At 49.8% G+C, this 15,575-nt stretch overlaps 3 protein-coding genes across 7 annotated transcripts; 2 read left to right on the top strand and 1 right to left on the bottom strand.

Annotated features, from left to right (window-relative positions):
• Positions 1-143: 143 nt before the first annotated feature.
• On the top strand, positions 144-1,582 carry LOC119553192 (alpha-1,3/1,6-mannosyltransferase ALG2). The gene has a single exon (XM_037863442.1). It carries the CDS (start codon positions 289-291, stop codon positions 1,561-1,563), a length of 1,275 nt encoding a protein of 424 aa, XP_037719370.1. The 5' UTR covers positions 144-288; the 3' UTR covers positions 1,564-1,582.
• Positions 1,583-1,851: 269 nt separating this feature from the next.
• LOC119553191 (ubiquitin carboxyl-terminal hydrolase 5) lies at positions 1,852-5,072 on the bottom strand. The gene is made up of 2 exons (XM_037863441.1): positions 4,273-5,072; positions 1,852-3,932 (listed from the first exon to the last, which is right to left on the bottom strand). Exons 1-2 carry the CDS (start codon positions 4,790-4,792, stop codon positions 1,963-1,965), a joined length of 2,490 nt encoding a protein of 829 aa, XP_037719369.1. The 5' UTR covers positions 4,793-5,072; the 3' UTR covers positions 1,852-1,962.
• A 509-nt stretch (positions 5,073-5,581) lies between these two features.
• On the top strand, positions 5,582-15,125 carry LOC119555212 (G-box-binding factor). Of its 5 annotated transcripts, none has more exons than XM_037866471.1 (7): positions 5,582-5,654; positions 6,601-7,141; positions 7,214-7,850; positions 7,935-8,191; positions 8,269-8,377; positions 13,017-14,191; positions 14,250-15,125. In XM_037866471.1, the coding sequence occupies exons 2-7, from the start codon at positions 6,971-6,973 to the stop codon at positions 14,634-14,636; spliced, it is 2,736 nt and encodes a 911-aa protein (XP_037722399.1). In that variant the 5' UTR covers positions 5,582-5,654; positions 6,601-6,970; the 3' UTR covers positions 14,637-15,125. The 5 variants fall into 5 exon arrangements, with proteins under 5 accessions (XP_037722399.1, XP_037722400.1, XP_037722398.1 ...); XM_037866472.1 differs by having other exon boundaries at positions 5,604-5,714; positions 7,935-8,179; XM_037866470.1 differs by having other exon boundaries at positions 5,604-5,714.
• The last annotated feature ends 450 nt before the right edge of the window (positions 15,126-15,575 follow it).

Below are 15,575 nucleotides of genomic sequence, written 5' to 3'. Positions count from 1 at the left end.
CTTGTAAAAATAATGAAAAAAAAAAAAATTCATTTATGCATCTGTTCCTGCATTTGATGCAACGCTAATTTTTAAATCAATAAAATACTTTGCGGCATAGTTGGTATATTTTTAGAACCATTTTAGAACACAGGTTCAGCCACGGTCACATTCACAACTGATGAGAACAAAAATACTTAAAAGTTTATAAAAACAAAAGCTCCTGAAAGGATGCAAATATTCTGACCCCAAAAGGATATAATCCTAGTTCCTGTTTATAGTTTTCAAATTCTAGTACTTCAAGACGCCATGGTTCGCGTCCTGTTCCTTCACCCGGACTTGGGCATCGGAGGAGCCGAGCGACTGGTCGTGGATGCCGCCCTGGCTCTCAAGGAGCGGGGTCACCAGGTCAGCTTCCTGACCAACCACCACGACAGCACGCACTGCTTCAAGGAGACGGCGGACGGAAGTTTCCCGGTTCAGGTTGTGGGCGACTGGTTGCCACGCGGACTCTTTGGCAGATTCTACGCCATCTGTGCCTATCTGCGCATGCTCTATGCGGCGATCTATGCCAGCTTCTTCATGCCGCAGCGGGAGCAGGTGGATGTGGTGGTCTGCGACCTGATCTCCGTCTGCATACCGGTTCTCCGCTTGGCCCGCCATCGTCCGCAAGTCCTCTTCTACTGCCACTTTCCGGATCAGCTTCTCAGCGCCCGCGAGGGCGTGCTGAAGCGCCTGTACCGCCTGCCCATCAACTGGCTGGAGGAGCACACCATCGGACTGGCGGATAAGGTGCTGGTCAACTCCAAGTTCACGCTGCGCGTCTTCCAGGACACTTTCCGCCATCTGAGCACGGTGCCGGATGTGCTTTACCCTTCGCTGCACACCCAGTACTTTGATCAGATGCAGAAAAAGCTGGAGCAGCGGTCTGCCCTGTTGGATGAGCCCGTCCATCCGCGAGTGCCTCTCAACGCCTTCATCTACCTGGACATCAATCGGTATGAGCGGAAGAAGAACCACGCCCTTGCCTTGCATTCCCTGCGCCTCCTGGGCGACATGTTGCCCGCCTTGGACTTCAAACGCTGTCGCCTGATCATCGCCGGAGGCTACGACACCCGCTGCATGGAGAACGTCGAACACTTTGCGGAGCTGGAACAGCTTACGGAGGAGCTGAAACTGCAGGATCATGTGGTCCTCCTGCGCTCGCCCACCGACGAGGAGAAATGCCGCCTGCTCTTCGCCGCCCACTGTCTGCTTTACACGCCCGAAAACGAGCACTTTGGCATAGTGCCGCTGGAGGGCATGTACTGCTCGAAGCCAGTGGTGGCGTTGAACAGCGGTGGACCCACGGAAACGGTGGTGAACAACTCAACGGGCTTTCTGTGCGAGAAGCGGGAGAAGAGCTTCGGCGGAGCGATGTACCAGCTTTTCCGAGACGAACCGATGCGCCTGAAGATGGGCGACCAGGGCCACAAGCGGGTGCAACAGAAGTTCTCATTCCAGGCCTTCGCAGATCGGCTAAATGGCATCATCCAAGAGCTAGTTCCCATTCCAAAGCAGTCTAGGACTAAGAAAACTGAATAAAATTCCAGTTAATACAGCATTCCTTGATTGATATTTTTAGGTTTTTTAAATGAGTCATCAAGTGAGAATCCATTTCTCAGAAGCATGAATCATCCATTGGAATTATTGTCAGCGCTCATAAGAAGTCAAATTCTATAAAGTATATACAAATCCATTAAATATTTAGAAAGTATTAGTGCACAGCCACGTCAGACGTTCTATCAATTATAATTGCTTTGTTGCATCATCTTATCTATTTCTCCACATGGGGCTGGTTTAAAAATCTAACCCATTCAAACCGCCCAAACCTAATGTATACGTATGTATATTATTATGTTTATTATTAAATTCCATTCTTCAGGGCGCATAATATTAGATTGCGGGACTGTGGTGGTTGGGACTGGACTGAGATCGGGCTGGCTACTGTTCGCGCATGTAAAGATACAGGTAGCCGAGGTCCTTGGGCGGGTTCTGCGACTTGGCCACCTTGCTGTCGTTAAAGATCACCCACTCGCCCTTTTTGCGAATGTGGCAGACGTAGTGTCCCACCTGGGCGGAGGTGCCCATGTGCGAAATGAAGGCCACCAGCCGGTACTTGCCGGCCCCATCGCGGTAGTTGCTCTTGTTTGGTTCTGAAGAAGGCGCTGCAACGGGTGCATCCGAGGCGGGGGCAACTTCCTCAACGCCAACGGAGTCGGCGTGCGAGAATATCCAATCGGTGGCGCGCTCCACGTTGCCATCAGTGGCCTTCAAAGCGGCCACCGCCTGGCGTTCGTCGAAGCCCATGCTCATTAACATGGCCAGGCTCTCGGGATTGGCCACAAACTGATTGGCCGCGCAGTCTCCAATGCGATTGTTGGGCACCACAAATGGCTCTGAGATGTCTTCGTCAGCAATGTGCTCCATTAGCCAGTTGGAGGCCGCCTCCAGGCCGCTGTTCTTTGTATGGAAACATGCCCGTTTGCAGGCCTCTGGGGGAAAGCCCATGGTAAGCAGCTCAGACATGACCGCTTCATCGAACACGAACTTCACCTGCTCCGCCGCAGGTTCAGGCAGAGCCTCCTCTCCAGCCTGCAGGCCACCTGCCGAACGCCAGTTGCTCAGATCCAGTTCATCGGGCATGTCTACGGAAACATCCAGCTTCTTTGGCACCCAGTCGTCGCCCAGCGTGAACTTACCCAGGTGAATCATCAGGCAGTCGGGCATGGTGGCCAGTCGCGTGATCTTCCTGGCATTCGTCTTGCCCTCAATGGCAGTCGAGTAGAATTGCTCAATCAGCTCCGGGCCGAAAAAGCGTTCCAAGCAGGCCTGCAGAGGCACCTTGTGCCTCACAATGTCCCGATCCACCAGTCGCTGTCCAGTCTCGCGGGCCGCCTTCTCGCGCTCTTGGAACTCCCGCACCTCATCCAGATTGGTGGCCTTATCCAGTGGAATGGGCAGCTGGAAGCTGTATTCCTCGCGTGTCTTGTACTTCACCTTGCGACTGGCCAGACACTCGACGCGATCCTCCAGCAGGAACTTTAAAGCATCTGCGGGATTGGTTTGGTTCCGGGAATTCCTGTCCAGCAGGGTGAGCAAATGCAGATAGAAATCGTTGGCATCCTGCTGCTGTTTGGTGCTGAAATCTGGGTGGTTCTTGCCCACAATATTCTTGAACATGGCCGGCGATATTCCGGTGGAGTGGTCGGTGTCCAGCGTGTTTTCGGCAATGCTGCTGTACTTGCCGGACTGCAGACCAGTGCCCAGTTTGGCCATCTGAATGTCAAAGTCGTTGGCGGGGTCGCTGGGGAACTCTTTGAAATAGCGTTCGGCTCCGCTGCCCACGTATCGCTGTTGGAAATCTGGGATCATGAAGAGCACCTGCATCACGCTGTTTATGTAGCAGGAGTTGCCCAGGTTGCGCATGCCAGTGTAGCCAGGACCGGCCAGCGGCTGCAGCTCACTCTCGCTCTCCGTCAGCGCCGACCACTCGCCAATGCGCTGGTTAATGTCCAACTCCAGCTCCACCATGGACTTCTCGCTCTTCTTCATCGCCGCCATGTTGATGCCAAAGTGGGAGAGATGGCGCTCGAGATGGGGATCGAGTACCATGTCGTCCTCCGGGTAGGAGAACACATCCGACTTGCCATCGGCAGTGATGGTGCCCAGTTTGACAGCCAGCGGATAACCCGTCACCCGGTAGTGCTCCACGGCGTGGTCGTTGCCGCCGCTGCCGTCGAAGAACTTGCGTCCGCACATGATGGAGCCATCGGTGAGATTCAGCCAGAGGTTGTTTGTTAGATCGCATTTCTCGCACTGCCATCCTGCCGGCGGGATCTTCTTGCCGTTGTCCAGCTGCTGCAGGTTCTCCGCGTATTTGGAGGCCTGACGCACTTCTCCATCCCAGGTGCCTGGTAATATAAATGTTGATAATATGAGATTAATGTTAAAAACACACAAAGAGCATTCAAGATGGCAAGCCATTGATGGGTAAGCCATTGATAACGAAATTGCCGACTTAAATCCTTCCTTATTGTATCATTATTTATACTAAAATATATCAAGTATATAATGATATTGCACAAATTTAAAGTTCGATACTTATACATACATATTTTAAATGCAAAATAAAATGTCATCATCAAATGAATCATATCCTTCATATTATTATGTCTTATACCACAGATAGGTATATGTTTGGATACACAAGACATTTGGGCATTAAATTACACATAACCAGATAAAACTCACCCATCAGCGTGGCCTTCTCCAGCTTGGCAATGGCCGAATCCGCGGCCAGGATCGCCTCCACCGCCTGGGTGACGCGCATGGGCAGCTCCGGATCGGGATAGGGTAGCTTCTTGTCCAGGTGCGGGGCCACCACGATGCTGTAGGTGTCCTTGATCTCGTACTTCTTGGCCATGTCGGACTCATTGTAGCCGCCCTCCACGCCGATGGCCAAGCGGGTGATCTTCCTCTCCGGCCCCGCCTCCGTCTCGGGATCGCACTCCGCCTCTGTGTCGGCGGCACCCTCCTTGGGCGTCTTCACCCGCTGGATGTGGAGGAAGACCTGGTTGCCGGTCTTGTCGGCATACTCCCGCACATACGACTCGCCGAAGCCCAGGAAGCTGTGCAGGCACACGTACAAACCGGTGGGCGTCTCGGGATTGTCGTAGGAATAGACGCACTCGTCCTTGTAGATCGGAGGACTGCCCGTTCCGGAGCCGCAGGGCACGTTCACCTTGGATAAATGCTTGCGTAGTTCCTCCATAACGCTTTCTGGAATTCTGGGGACAGCTTTTTACGCATAAACTGGACGAATCGAATGTGAAATAGTTGATTTTTTTGAGACTTTTTGCAGCTGCTGCTTAGAGATGAACAAGAGGCAATTGCATCGATACCGGCAAGCACGAAAATGGCGAGTATCGATGGTTTCCGGTGTTATTTTAACTGTTTTTATGTAGCTATAATCACATGTTCTACTTTCTAACTCTAATAAACTAATTAATAATGGCTAACAAGGTGTATTTTCTTTATTTAAACCACCCAATAAGAACAAATGATTAAATTTGGCCGCTGCAAACTATCGGTTCTTTGTTCAATACGGGCCACCTCTAGCCGAAACCAACAACAAATTCGCGAGTCACCAAGGGAACCGAACTAGTTCCGTTAAGTTCAAGCAGCACATCAAAAGTATGGCAACTCTAAAGGCAGTACGCGTAGTGACGAAGCGCACACGGAAAGTGTGCCAAGGCGACTAATGTATGTATATACACTTTCAATTAAAAATCTGCTGAGATGATGCTGAATGAAAAAAATTAGTAAGTGTATTTATTTATAAGATCGTACAAGAAACTGATATTAGAAATTTAGTATGTTTAAAGTGCTATCGTCACTAGTTTTGCACTTCGGTGTTTTTTTATAAATATTACCTGTAAATATAATATAAAAACATCAAGTCAGATAAAATTATATTAAATAAACTTACTCAAGTAAATTTAATTTGAAATAGTTATGGTATTTTGGTAACTTTTCCACACCCTCCTGCGGTCACACTGCCAATGGACCTGCCAACTCGTTTTCAGCAGTGTTGCCATATAGTCACAAAAATCTTTCGCATAAAGAAGTAAAACGTAAGAATTTTCCAACGCAATTTTCGCTAGGAAATCGGCATTTAAATAATGTAAAAAGTGGTAAATAAGTTGAAGCTAAGCAACCGGCATGCAAAAGCATTAAAATCCCACCCGGGCGACTACTTTTCGGTGTTGTTTTGCCTCCGCATTAAATTTGTTGCGCGCCATTTTGTTTTTGGAAAGCAAAAAAAAAAAATACAACAGCAAAAACCTACCACAAAAAGTCAAAGTTTGTAAAAGCCAACGAAGAGAAGAAAATAGAAATGGGAAATCTGTAGAGGAAAATCGAGTGAAAAACATGTGGCGCTCCGCTAGTTTGTGCATCAGTTTTATTCCCCCGCAATACGCATACGAAAATAACGCGCGACATGCACATAAATAAATGCCACTGAAAATATCGATACGATGAATAAACGAAGAAGAAGCGACGATTAGTACGTCGTCTCGGCGGGCGTCTGTGTGGGTGAGAGAGTGCGATAGAGACGAGGTGGGTGGGGAGTGGGAGGCAGTAAGAATGAGAGAGCGCGGGGCGCGTATATAATTACGTCATAAGAATCATAGAAAATTCAAGGTCTACAGCGCTCTACGGCCATACAAAAAGCTACATATTCGATTTCGTTACGTTCTCGGTTTTATCAAAAATAAAACTTTGGCCAGCAGCAGCAGCAACAACAACGAGTATGGCCAAAGTGTTCGAGTGTGTGTGTTTCATTTTCGCGACTGTATAATTACATACACACGCAGTAGCGTTGTTGTTGTTTGTGGTTTTAATTTCTTTTTCCCTTTTTTTTTTTGTAAGCGAGAGCGCGCAGCTGTGATACAGAAGAAAGGCAAAAAAGAGAGAGAGAGCGGGAGTGGGAGAGCGGAATTTGTTTTTGAGCAATTTGTGTAACCATCGATAATGTTTGATTTATTAAAACCCCATTTTTTGTACCCCTTTTTGCAGTGACTCGCGATGCGTGCGGCCTAGAAGTCGTCACCCCCCCCTTAAAAACCGAAGCCCCGACCCCCACGAAACACACACAAAGCACACACACACATCTGCAAGCTGCGATTGTTCATAAATTTTAATTAATTCAAAAGACGGAGGAAAAAAAACAACAAGAGAAGCGAACAAAACACCGGAAAGGCAAGGAAAATTAATAAAAATCAATAGAGCGGCGAGCGGGAGGCGATAAAAGTGTTATCAGTGCGAATTAATTGGCTGCAAAGAAGAAGAGGAGCAGGAGGAGGAGAGCGGGAGGAGCAGGAGCAGGAGGTGGGCTCCGGAGATTGAGGATTGGGGAGCTCCAAGTCCGTAATCCGTAATCACCACCATGTCCGTGCAGCAGTTCTGCCTGCGCTGGAACAACCACCAGCCGAACTTCATCTCGGTGTGCTCCTCGCTGCTGCACAATGGCACCCTGGTGGACGTCACCCTGGCGGCCGAGGGTCGCCAGCTGCAGGCCCACAAGATCGTGCTGTCCGCCTGCAGTTCATACTTTCAGGTAAGTTGGGGAGCAGGAATCTCCCATGCCCAACACCACAACCTTAAGCTAAACCATCCTCTTCACCCCCAGGCTTTGTTTACCACAAATCCGTGCCAGCATCCCATTGTAATCCTAAAGGACGTGCAGTACGATGACCTCAAGACCATGGTGGACTTTATGTACTACGGCGAGGTCAATGTGTCGCAGGAGCAGCTGCCGCACATCCTTAAGACCGCCGAGATGCTCAAGATCAAGGGTCTGGCGGAGATGCCCACGGATCCGGCCAATCTCACCAAGTCGGACAGCAAGTCCTCCACCGACGGCACCGAATTGGTGGGCGGCTCGGGCGTAGGCACTGGAGCTGGTACCTCGGCTGGAAGCCTGGGCGCAGCCAGTGGCAGCAGCGTGGGCGACTCCCTGTGGAGCAGCAGCGAGGCCCAGCAGTTCCAGCAGCAGCAGCAACAACAGCAGGCCCAGCAACAGGCGCAGCAGCAGCACCATCACCACCAGCAACAACAGCAGCAGCTGCAGCAGCAGCAGCAACAGGCGCAGCAGCAGCAACAACAGCAGCAGCAGCACCATCACCACCACCATCAGCAGCAGCAGGGCGGCCAGGCGCAGGCGGCGCAAGCGCATCACCACCAGATGCGCCGTACCCCGTCGCCCTTGAGCGCCGGCACCTCGCCGGCCACCAGGCGCAAGCGGTTGCGCAAATCCTCGAATAACGGTGAGTTGGAGTTGGGTAAAGCATCGTCGCGAGAGATCCTCAATTGTCCGAGTTCAAACTGACTGGCTTTTCAATCCCTTGCAGGCTCTGGCGAACGCAACAATGCGGAGGAGCAGCACAACAGCTCATTGGACGCTGGCAGTGGTGCCGGCAATGCCGGCCTCAGTCTCGCCCAGATGAGCCAGATGTCCTTTGGTGCGGGCGGCGGTCTCGCCGGCCACTCACTGCACGCGGCCAAGCTGCTCAAGGAGTCGGCCAGCGCTGAGCTGGAGCAGCAGCCGCAGGACTCGGATCTGGATGACGGACACGGACACTTACACATGCAAATTGTAATGAAATTGGTCACGTTAACCTTGTACCCTCTTCCGCTCGAGCAATTCAACTAATTGTTTTCTCTCTTCTCGGTGCCCACGTGCAGAAGCCCGAAGTGGATATTGGCGGTGTTAACCAAACGATGCCCCTGGACATATCCGGCGGCACCACGCCATCCGAGCACGATGCGCCGAACTCGCAGTCCTCGCACTCGGGTAAGTCGCAAGTAGAAGTCAAAAGCCAGCACACTGTTCCATTAAAACTCATTGTTCATCGAGTAGGGATCTCATTCGCCAGGATGGATTCTATTTTTTTATATCGTTTCTTAATTTCATTTGCCATGATTGTTTATGATACACAAACACAGACAGACTCAAAATAATAATGTTATTCGAAGAAGGGGTCTATTTACAGAGTAGGATCATTTAAGCAAGCTTTGAAAGACATTTTGTAAAAATATGTATTATCTAGAAAATAACTTTCTCTTGAGCCACTTAAGGACAAACAACTGGTCTATATAGTCGAAAAGTTATAAAACATTAGTATCATGTAAAAACATCAATCTGAAAACTTTTTAAGGGTTAACTGAACTAAAAAGCACTGTCACTTGGGTTCTCTAAATCAAATCAGTCTCAACCACTGTGTACTCTCGATTCACCCAGCGAAATAAAGCCCACGATCATACTTCATCCGCATAATTCACACACGAACGGTGCCATTTCGAAAACAATTTCAGTACACAGCGCTTGGAGAAATGAATGCTAAAGCTAAATATGAGATCTAGCATACCGATTATCCATTACCGATTTACCGACTAAGTGCAACGAAATATTTGTGAAATGCCGAAATTTTCTATGTTTAACTATTATTGTGTATTGTATTCCAAAAACCGAATCCTGCCTGAACTTGGGAATGGGAGAGAGCTAGCACAGAGTCCAAAACAAAAACCAAAACTTCCAAAAAACTAAACCTATGATTTGTTGTTTTTTTTTTTTATTCAATTGTTCATTCTCAATTTGCGTTTACTTGCGTTTTTTGATTTTTGTTTTGTGGGAATTTCAAACAGCGGTTTCCGATGATAATGATTTAGCCTTAGCAATCTTTCCTCTACTACCTACCTCTATTGTACCTATCTATGAACTGCCTCAGATACTATAAACTGTCTCAGAACCAGACAAAGACAAAAACCAGACCAGACCTGATCCCGATACCGATCCATTAGAGCTAGGAGAGAGCGATCTCAACTTCAATTTCGATCGAAATGCCTCCAGTATCCAGTACCCAGTACCAGAACCAATCTTTCATTCGCTGTCTCTCTCTCTCCCCTTCCCAGGTCTGCAATGGACAGTTGTCGATTCCAACTATCCGCGCTTCTCCCTGCCCGCTTGCCAGTCCAACTTGCTGGGCAACGGCGGTGGCAGCGGTGGTGGCGCCGGCAGCCAGAGCAGTGGTGCGAATAGCGCTGGCGGCGTCAATAGCGACCAACGGCAGCAGCACGAGGCCCAGCAGCAGGCCAGCCAGCAGCAGCAGCACCTGCAGCAGCTGCACTACCAGCAGCAGCAGCAACAACAGCAGGAGCAGGCCTCCGCCTCCGGACAGGCTTACTCGTCGCAGATCATCACCGTGAACAACCTAGTCGGCAGCTATGCGACGGCGGCCCAGAACCTCTCGCCCACCTCGCCCAACGAGTCGAACATGGTGCAATCGGTCTACAGTCAGGGACCCACGCCCACCCAGTCCCCCGTGCATGCGGGCGTTGGCGGAGCCAGTGCCGCCGGCGTAGGAGCGGGCAGTGCCAATGCTGGAAACGGTGGAGCCCCTGGCGCGGTTAATCAGGTGGTGAAGCGCAAGCGTTCGGTGAATCCGCAGGGAGATGAGAACTTCATTCGTGCCCTGGAGGCGGTGCGCACGGGTGGCATTGGATTCTGCAAGGCAGCTCGTCTGTACGGCGTGAACAACAGGACCCTGTGGCTGGAGTACAAGAAGCGGGGCTATCCGGTGTCACGGCCCAGCATCAAGGCGCGCGTGGTCAAGCAGGAGCCAAATCTGTCGCCCTCGCCAACGCCCTCAACGAACCAGGGCGATGACAACACCAACGAGACGCTGAGCATGCAAATACCACCACAGGCGGAGACTCCAACGCCGTCGCTCATGTGCACTCCGCATCACGCGGGCCTGGGCAGCGGAGCCGGAAGTCTGCCGGGCGGAGGAAACTCCCACCCGGCCATCGGGGTGATGAGCCTGTTCGATCCGCGGTACATGGATTCGCCTGGAAACGTGCACTCGATGTCGCGGCAGCGGTACATCGAAGCCACCGGCGGGGGAGCGGGTGCGGGAACGGGCACGGGCACCGGCACCATCAACGTCAATCCGACCACCGCCATGAATCTACAGAGTATTAACTTCAACTCAATATAGAATACGATTTCGAGCCAGGCGGGGACGGCCACTCTGCTGCAGGCAGCCGCCGTGATGGCCGCCAGCGAGCCAGCGGAATCCCTGAGCATATCAGCCATGCCCGTCTCCGTTCCCATGGGCATGGCCCACAGTTTCCTCATCAACAACTTTGTGACGGTGGCTGCACCGCCGGTGGCCACGGTGACCAGCACGGGCCTGCAGTACTTGGACAAGTAGTAGGTCCTAGAAGAGAGCCACCAAATCGATCGATACAGGTATTAGAGAAACGGCAGCAATCTAGTGTATATAGCGGACCGCTTTTACGGCAGAGTGGCAATAGGATAAATGTCGGCCAAGGATGTGGAGGAGCAGAAGTGGAATCGGATTACTGCGCTGAGCTGAGCTAAGCAAAGCAGGAAGATCGCAAAAGGACTGGAGAGGAGCGGAGCGAAATGAAGGAGAGAGATCAGGCGAGCCGGCCGCACTTGTAATAATTTCTTAGATCCTAATTCCTTAAGCTTAAAGTTTTGAACCCTACATTTTTACGATTGTTAACTAAGAAATCGGTAGTACAGATCTTCGATATATTATATATAGCTATATTACGTGTAAAAGAATAATGTAATTGTACATAAACTATACAATTTTATTAGTGTTAATCGCGAACATCAAATGATTTGTAAAAGCAACTGCAGCTAAAAAAAAAAAAAAGTGGTGCTGTGTGCCAGCAGCCGATCAAACCTTTCGGAATCCGTTCCATATTCCACTTTTTGTAATGCAAACAAGCAATGGACGAAACCAAAAATTCTATCTGTATTCATAACGATAAACTTTAAGGACAAAATGAGATTTATTGGCAAATTTCTGGAAACAAATTTCCCACATCCTGGGGTTTGCTAGGCTCTGGCGCATCAGAAATAAGTTTTCTTCCTCGTTTCGAAAAGAGATTTCATTTCTGCACTTGTGTTACAATAGCAAATATCAGTATGTAGGTACTCCCCCGTATGCATTATATTTAGCTTCCCATCAATGTGAGAACATTTTCTGTGTACAGTGAAGCGAATCCACTCTATTTGAAGCATAAGCGTAATCGTTAGCGAACCTCCGACTCTACACCGAATAATGTCATGAACAGCGAGAGATCTGAGAATCGCAGGACCGCGTACAATAGACTAAGCCACTAGATCAGAGGAGGAGCATGTAAGAGAACCGGATATGTATGATAAATATGTACCAATCAATATATATGTATATATATTTATATTTGTGAATGTAACCACACATTTTTTCATTTCTTTCCGAGTTATTCGAGGTGTCAGTCCCTGTTTTTATGGCTGCGCTGGCACAAGGTTTTAAGGTGATCGACTCTAGGTTAAATATTTCCAAATCCGACAACAACATATCTAAGAGGGGGGCCATTATTCGAGGGGATTCTTTTTTTTTTGGCACTTGGTTTTTAACGATTTCTTTGTACATAGGCAATGTACATATAGAGACGTGACAAGAGAGAGAGCGATCGAGATCGGTAATGCATTACAAGATACAGATACGCAAACAAACGAAACTTAAAGATAACTCGTAACCACCCAAAATCCTAAACGGAGACTGCAGCTAAAGGCAAATAGAAAACCAAAACACAAACGGAAAACGCATACGATTCCGGTTATGAATAACGATTACGAATAGTGTGTTTTTAATACGATTCATATAAATATTGTAACTAATAGAGAACTTTTTATATTGTGTCAAGGCATACTAAGAACTAAGCGTGATTTGTTAGAAGTCATAGAGTAACGTAAACTTTGATAATGGACTTTTATTACACTCGCCCACACACATGATATGTATACCACATATATACCATGGGGGATCCCTACGATCCCGACCCGGATCCCAGATCACAGAACCACGGAAACATACGAAACAACCATACAGAACAGAACAGAACCGGAGACGGATGAAACAACGCGAAAATAGCAGAAACAATAAGCAAATATTACTAACTCTGTTTCCTACAATTGCAAAGTACCAATAACTACGCTAGTTATGTGTGTTAAATATATATATAAATTATTTAAATCAGCGCAAGTGCATAAATGAACCGATTGTATTATAAGTTGCATGTACCATACCAAGTAATGCGATCCCCAAGCGAATATCGAGATGGAACGAACATTCTAGACTGTAGTCGATGTGCAAGAAACGAATAAACTTTCAAAACTACAACGTACACCACCTGTTCCTATTTCCCTGGCTTCATTATCACTTTTCCTGTATTTGAGAGCACGGTTGCAACTAGGATAGATTGAAATGTACCCACAAGATATTCGAAAATCTTGATTTTCAATAAAAAATGTTAAGATGTAAGATCTTTTGGATACTTTCAACCCCAAAAGTTGCAACTGTGCCTAGGGATTATCAATTGTATAAATAACTGATCCACCTCTTCCCTTGCAGAACCCAGCCCAGCACATGCACCTCATCCACCACATCCTTCTTTGGCGGCCGCCAGCAGCAGCAGCGGTGGCAGCGGAAGCTTCGAGCGCTCCTTCAGCATCGGAGGCATTGGGTCCGGCGAATGTGATCCGGATGGCACGTCCAGTTCGCCGGTGGTGATGGGCACGAAACGCAACCGGGTGCTAACCCGTCAGCCGAGGGTGAAACGCGACAGCGACAGCATCTCCTCCACGAATCAGATATCTCCGGATACGGCTGCCACGACGCTGGACTTTGATCCGTTTAATGCTGCGGGCGCCACGAGTGTCACGGCCAGGGATTATTCCACCACGGGCACGCATCATCTGCACCACCAGCCGCCGGCACACCACCAACATCACCTGCTGACCGTGCCACCGCGAATCGAGCGACATGCCTCTGAACCGGCGCCCAGCTTGGGCCCCTCCACGCCGCACCTGCTCAGCGTGCCGTCCAGCACTCCTTATCTCATCAAGCAGCATTCGGATCCGTTGCTGCCCCGTCAGTCCGCCCTGCATATCGCCGGATCCGGTTCCAGTTCCGGGCTAGCGAGCGGCAGCAATCCGTTTGCCCCACTGCACCGCCAATACTCGCATCCGCTGTCGGGGACAAATACCTATATCACGCCAGCGCCGCTCCATCATCCGCACCATATCTCACTGCCCGAGTCCATCTACGCCTCGGGATCTCCGCCGCCGGCCGGCTCCTCGCAGTACCTGGTGCCCACGCGTGTGGTGGCCTGTCCAGTGGTCTCCAGTGAAACGGCCGCCACTCCCACAAATGCCAGTCCCGGTTCCTCGTCGGCAGTGTCGGCCGCCGTGTCCGTGGTTACCTCGCCCAATTCGGGGCTTCAGAACAGCGCCAGTCGGCATCCGTTGTCGCCCACGTTCTCCATTGGATCGGATGTGGCCCACGAGCGTAGGTCCCCTCACTCGCCCTCCATCAACCGATCACAGATCGTCGAACGGGCAGGCAAGAATCCGGGAGAGGCGGCCAACGGAGGCGGTTCGAGGCTAAGGAATTCCAAGTCTGCCTCGGGCTCCATCAGTGGCACCCATCTGCATCCCAGCCAGGCCACCATGAGCAGTTCGTTCGAGCACCTGCCCACGCTACGCGTCAAGAACGAGGAACTGCAGCGATCGGTGTCTTCACCTCAGGTGAGTTGGCTATCATTTACGTAACAATCCATTCACTGACTATCCTGATCTTTGGCAGACCCAACGGGAGATCATCACCCTCGAGAATCCGCGTTCTAGTCACTGTCCGGTCATCAGGCCGGGTCCAGCGCTGGGCTGCAACTTCTGCTGGAACACCATCGATGGGCATGGACGCATTTTGCGACGCAAAACGAAATACCATTGCCCGGAGTGCCAGACGAACTTGTGCATTGTGCCCTGCTTCCAGGAGTACCACGAGCGGCTCAATAACGAGGCAGCTGCGGCGTCCAGTGGAGCGGGAGCGGGCGAGAATCAGCTGAGCAGCAGCACGACGGGATCGGGGAGCAGCAGCAGTGGCAAGGCCTCGCCGTATGTCTCCTCCGCCGGCAGCAGCAGCAGCGGAGCGGGTGCAGCTCGTCATTATACCAAGACGGAATCGATATAATCTGGAGCTGCCGTGGTTACGCCCGCATATTTGTATTTGTGGCAGGACGGCCGCCGAGTGGATGACCTCCTCCAGACCAGAACACCTGTTTTAAGCGGGATTTATGGTCTTGATTATTGGTATCACAAGGCCGTCTGTCGAATTTGTTTTTTTGTCAGCAGGTTGTGCGCGCTTGATCGCGCACTTCACAGCCTGCACCGAAATTTTCATTTGTTGTCACAGTCCCACTGTGCATCCGGCCCGGTGTCCGGGCACATGGACTGCCGGAGATGGGCGCCTCATGGCCCCGGAGATTTGTTTTTTGAGCCGTGCCCAAAACGCACGCAGCCATTTGTAAAGTAATGAAAATCTTTTGGACCATTCCGCCGGAAGGCGGAATGCAAAGCAAACTTTTTTAAAATCGCTTAATGTAATACTATGTTTATGTGTGTCTGTGTACCTATGTACTATATATATATATGTGTATGTTCTTGTACAAAAACAAAAAAACCAAACAAACAAACGAAAAATCAAACAAAAATAAAACGTTGACGACGGTGCAGCCAAGCGGTGTGTGTGTCAGACTTCTGAAGCTCGAATTACGATTAGGTTTTCACCAAGTACAACTACTACTCTCCCCCGATCCCGATCCGCACCGGTCTAAACTTAAGTATGTCCTCGCACCTGTACTTTCGCCGGGCACCGCTGCGCAGGCGCACGAATTGTCAAGAGGCCCACACTTGTTTTACCAAAACGTTTTATATCTATGTATATGCACACGAGTCCCTTAGGGAGGTTTTTGGATGTGCCAGGTCCGGGAGATTCGTTTAACTCTGAGTGTAAACTACTATGTAAACAATACGGAAATCAATAAATACTTGTGACCCCTCTGGTTTGATAAAAATCCCTGTTTGTTGAGTTTTTCTGGGAAGAGCAAATGAACATTTAGATGATTATAGG

This window comes from Drosophila subpulchrella, chromosome 3L, assembly GCF_014743375.2.
Source record: "Drosophila subpulchrella strain 33 F10 #4 breed RU33 chromosome 3L, RU_Dsub_v1.1 Primary Assembly, whole genome shotgun sequence".
NCBI lineage: Eukaryota > Metazoa > Arthropoda > Insecta > Diptera > Drosophilidae > Drosophila > Drosophila subpulchrella.
Note: the sequence above shows the minus strand (reverse complement) of the source record. Positions and strands in the feature narration are given on the sequence as shown.

Excerpts from the sequence above, each read along its gene's own strand:
- LOC119553192 (XM_037863442.1), top strand. The coding sequence starts at position 289 with ATGGTTCGCGTCCTGTTCCTTCACCCGGACTTGGGCATCGGAGGAGCC.
- LOC119553191 (XM_037863441.1), bottom strand. The coding sequence starts at position 4,792 with ATGGAGGAACTACGCAAGCATTTATCCAAGGTGAACGTGCCCTGCGGC. Across the intron at positions 3,933-4,272 it reads GGAGAAGGCCACGCTGATGG|GCACCTGGGATGGAGAAGTG; the intron begins GTGAGTTTTATC and ends TTATATTACCAG.
- LOC119555212 (XM_037866471.1), top strand. The coding sequence starts at position 6,971 with ATGTCCGTGCAGCAGTTCTGCCTGCGCTGGAACAACCACCAGCCGAAC. Across the intron at positions 8,192-8,268 it reads TGCAAATTGTAATGAAATTG|AAGCCCGAAGTGGATATTGG; the intron begins GTCACGTTAACC and ends GCCCACGTGCAG. Across the intron at positions 8,378-13,016 it reads CTCGCAGTCCTCGCACTCGG|AACCCAGCCCAGCACATGCA; the intron begins GTAAGTCGCAAG and ends CTTCCCTTGCAG.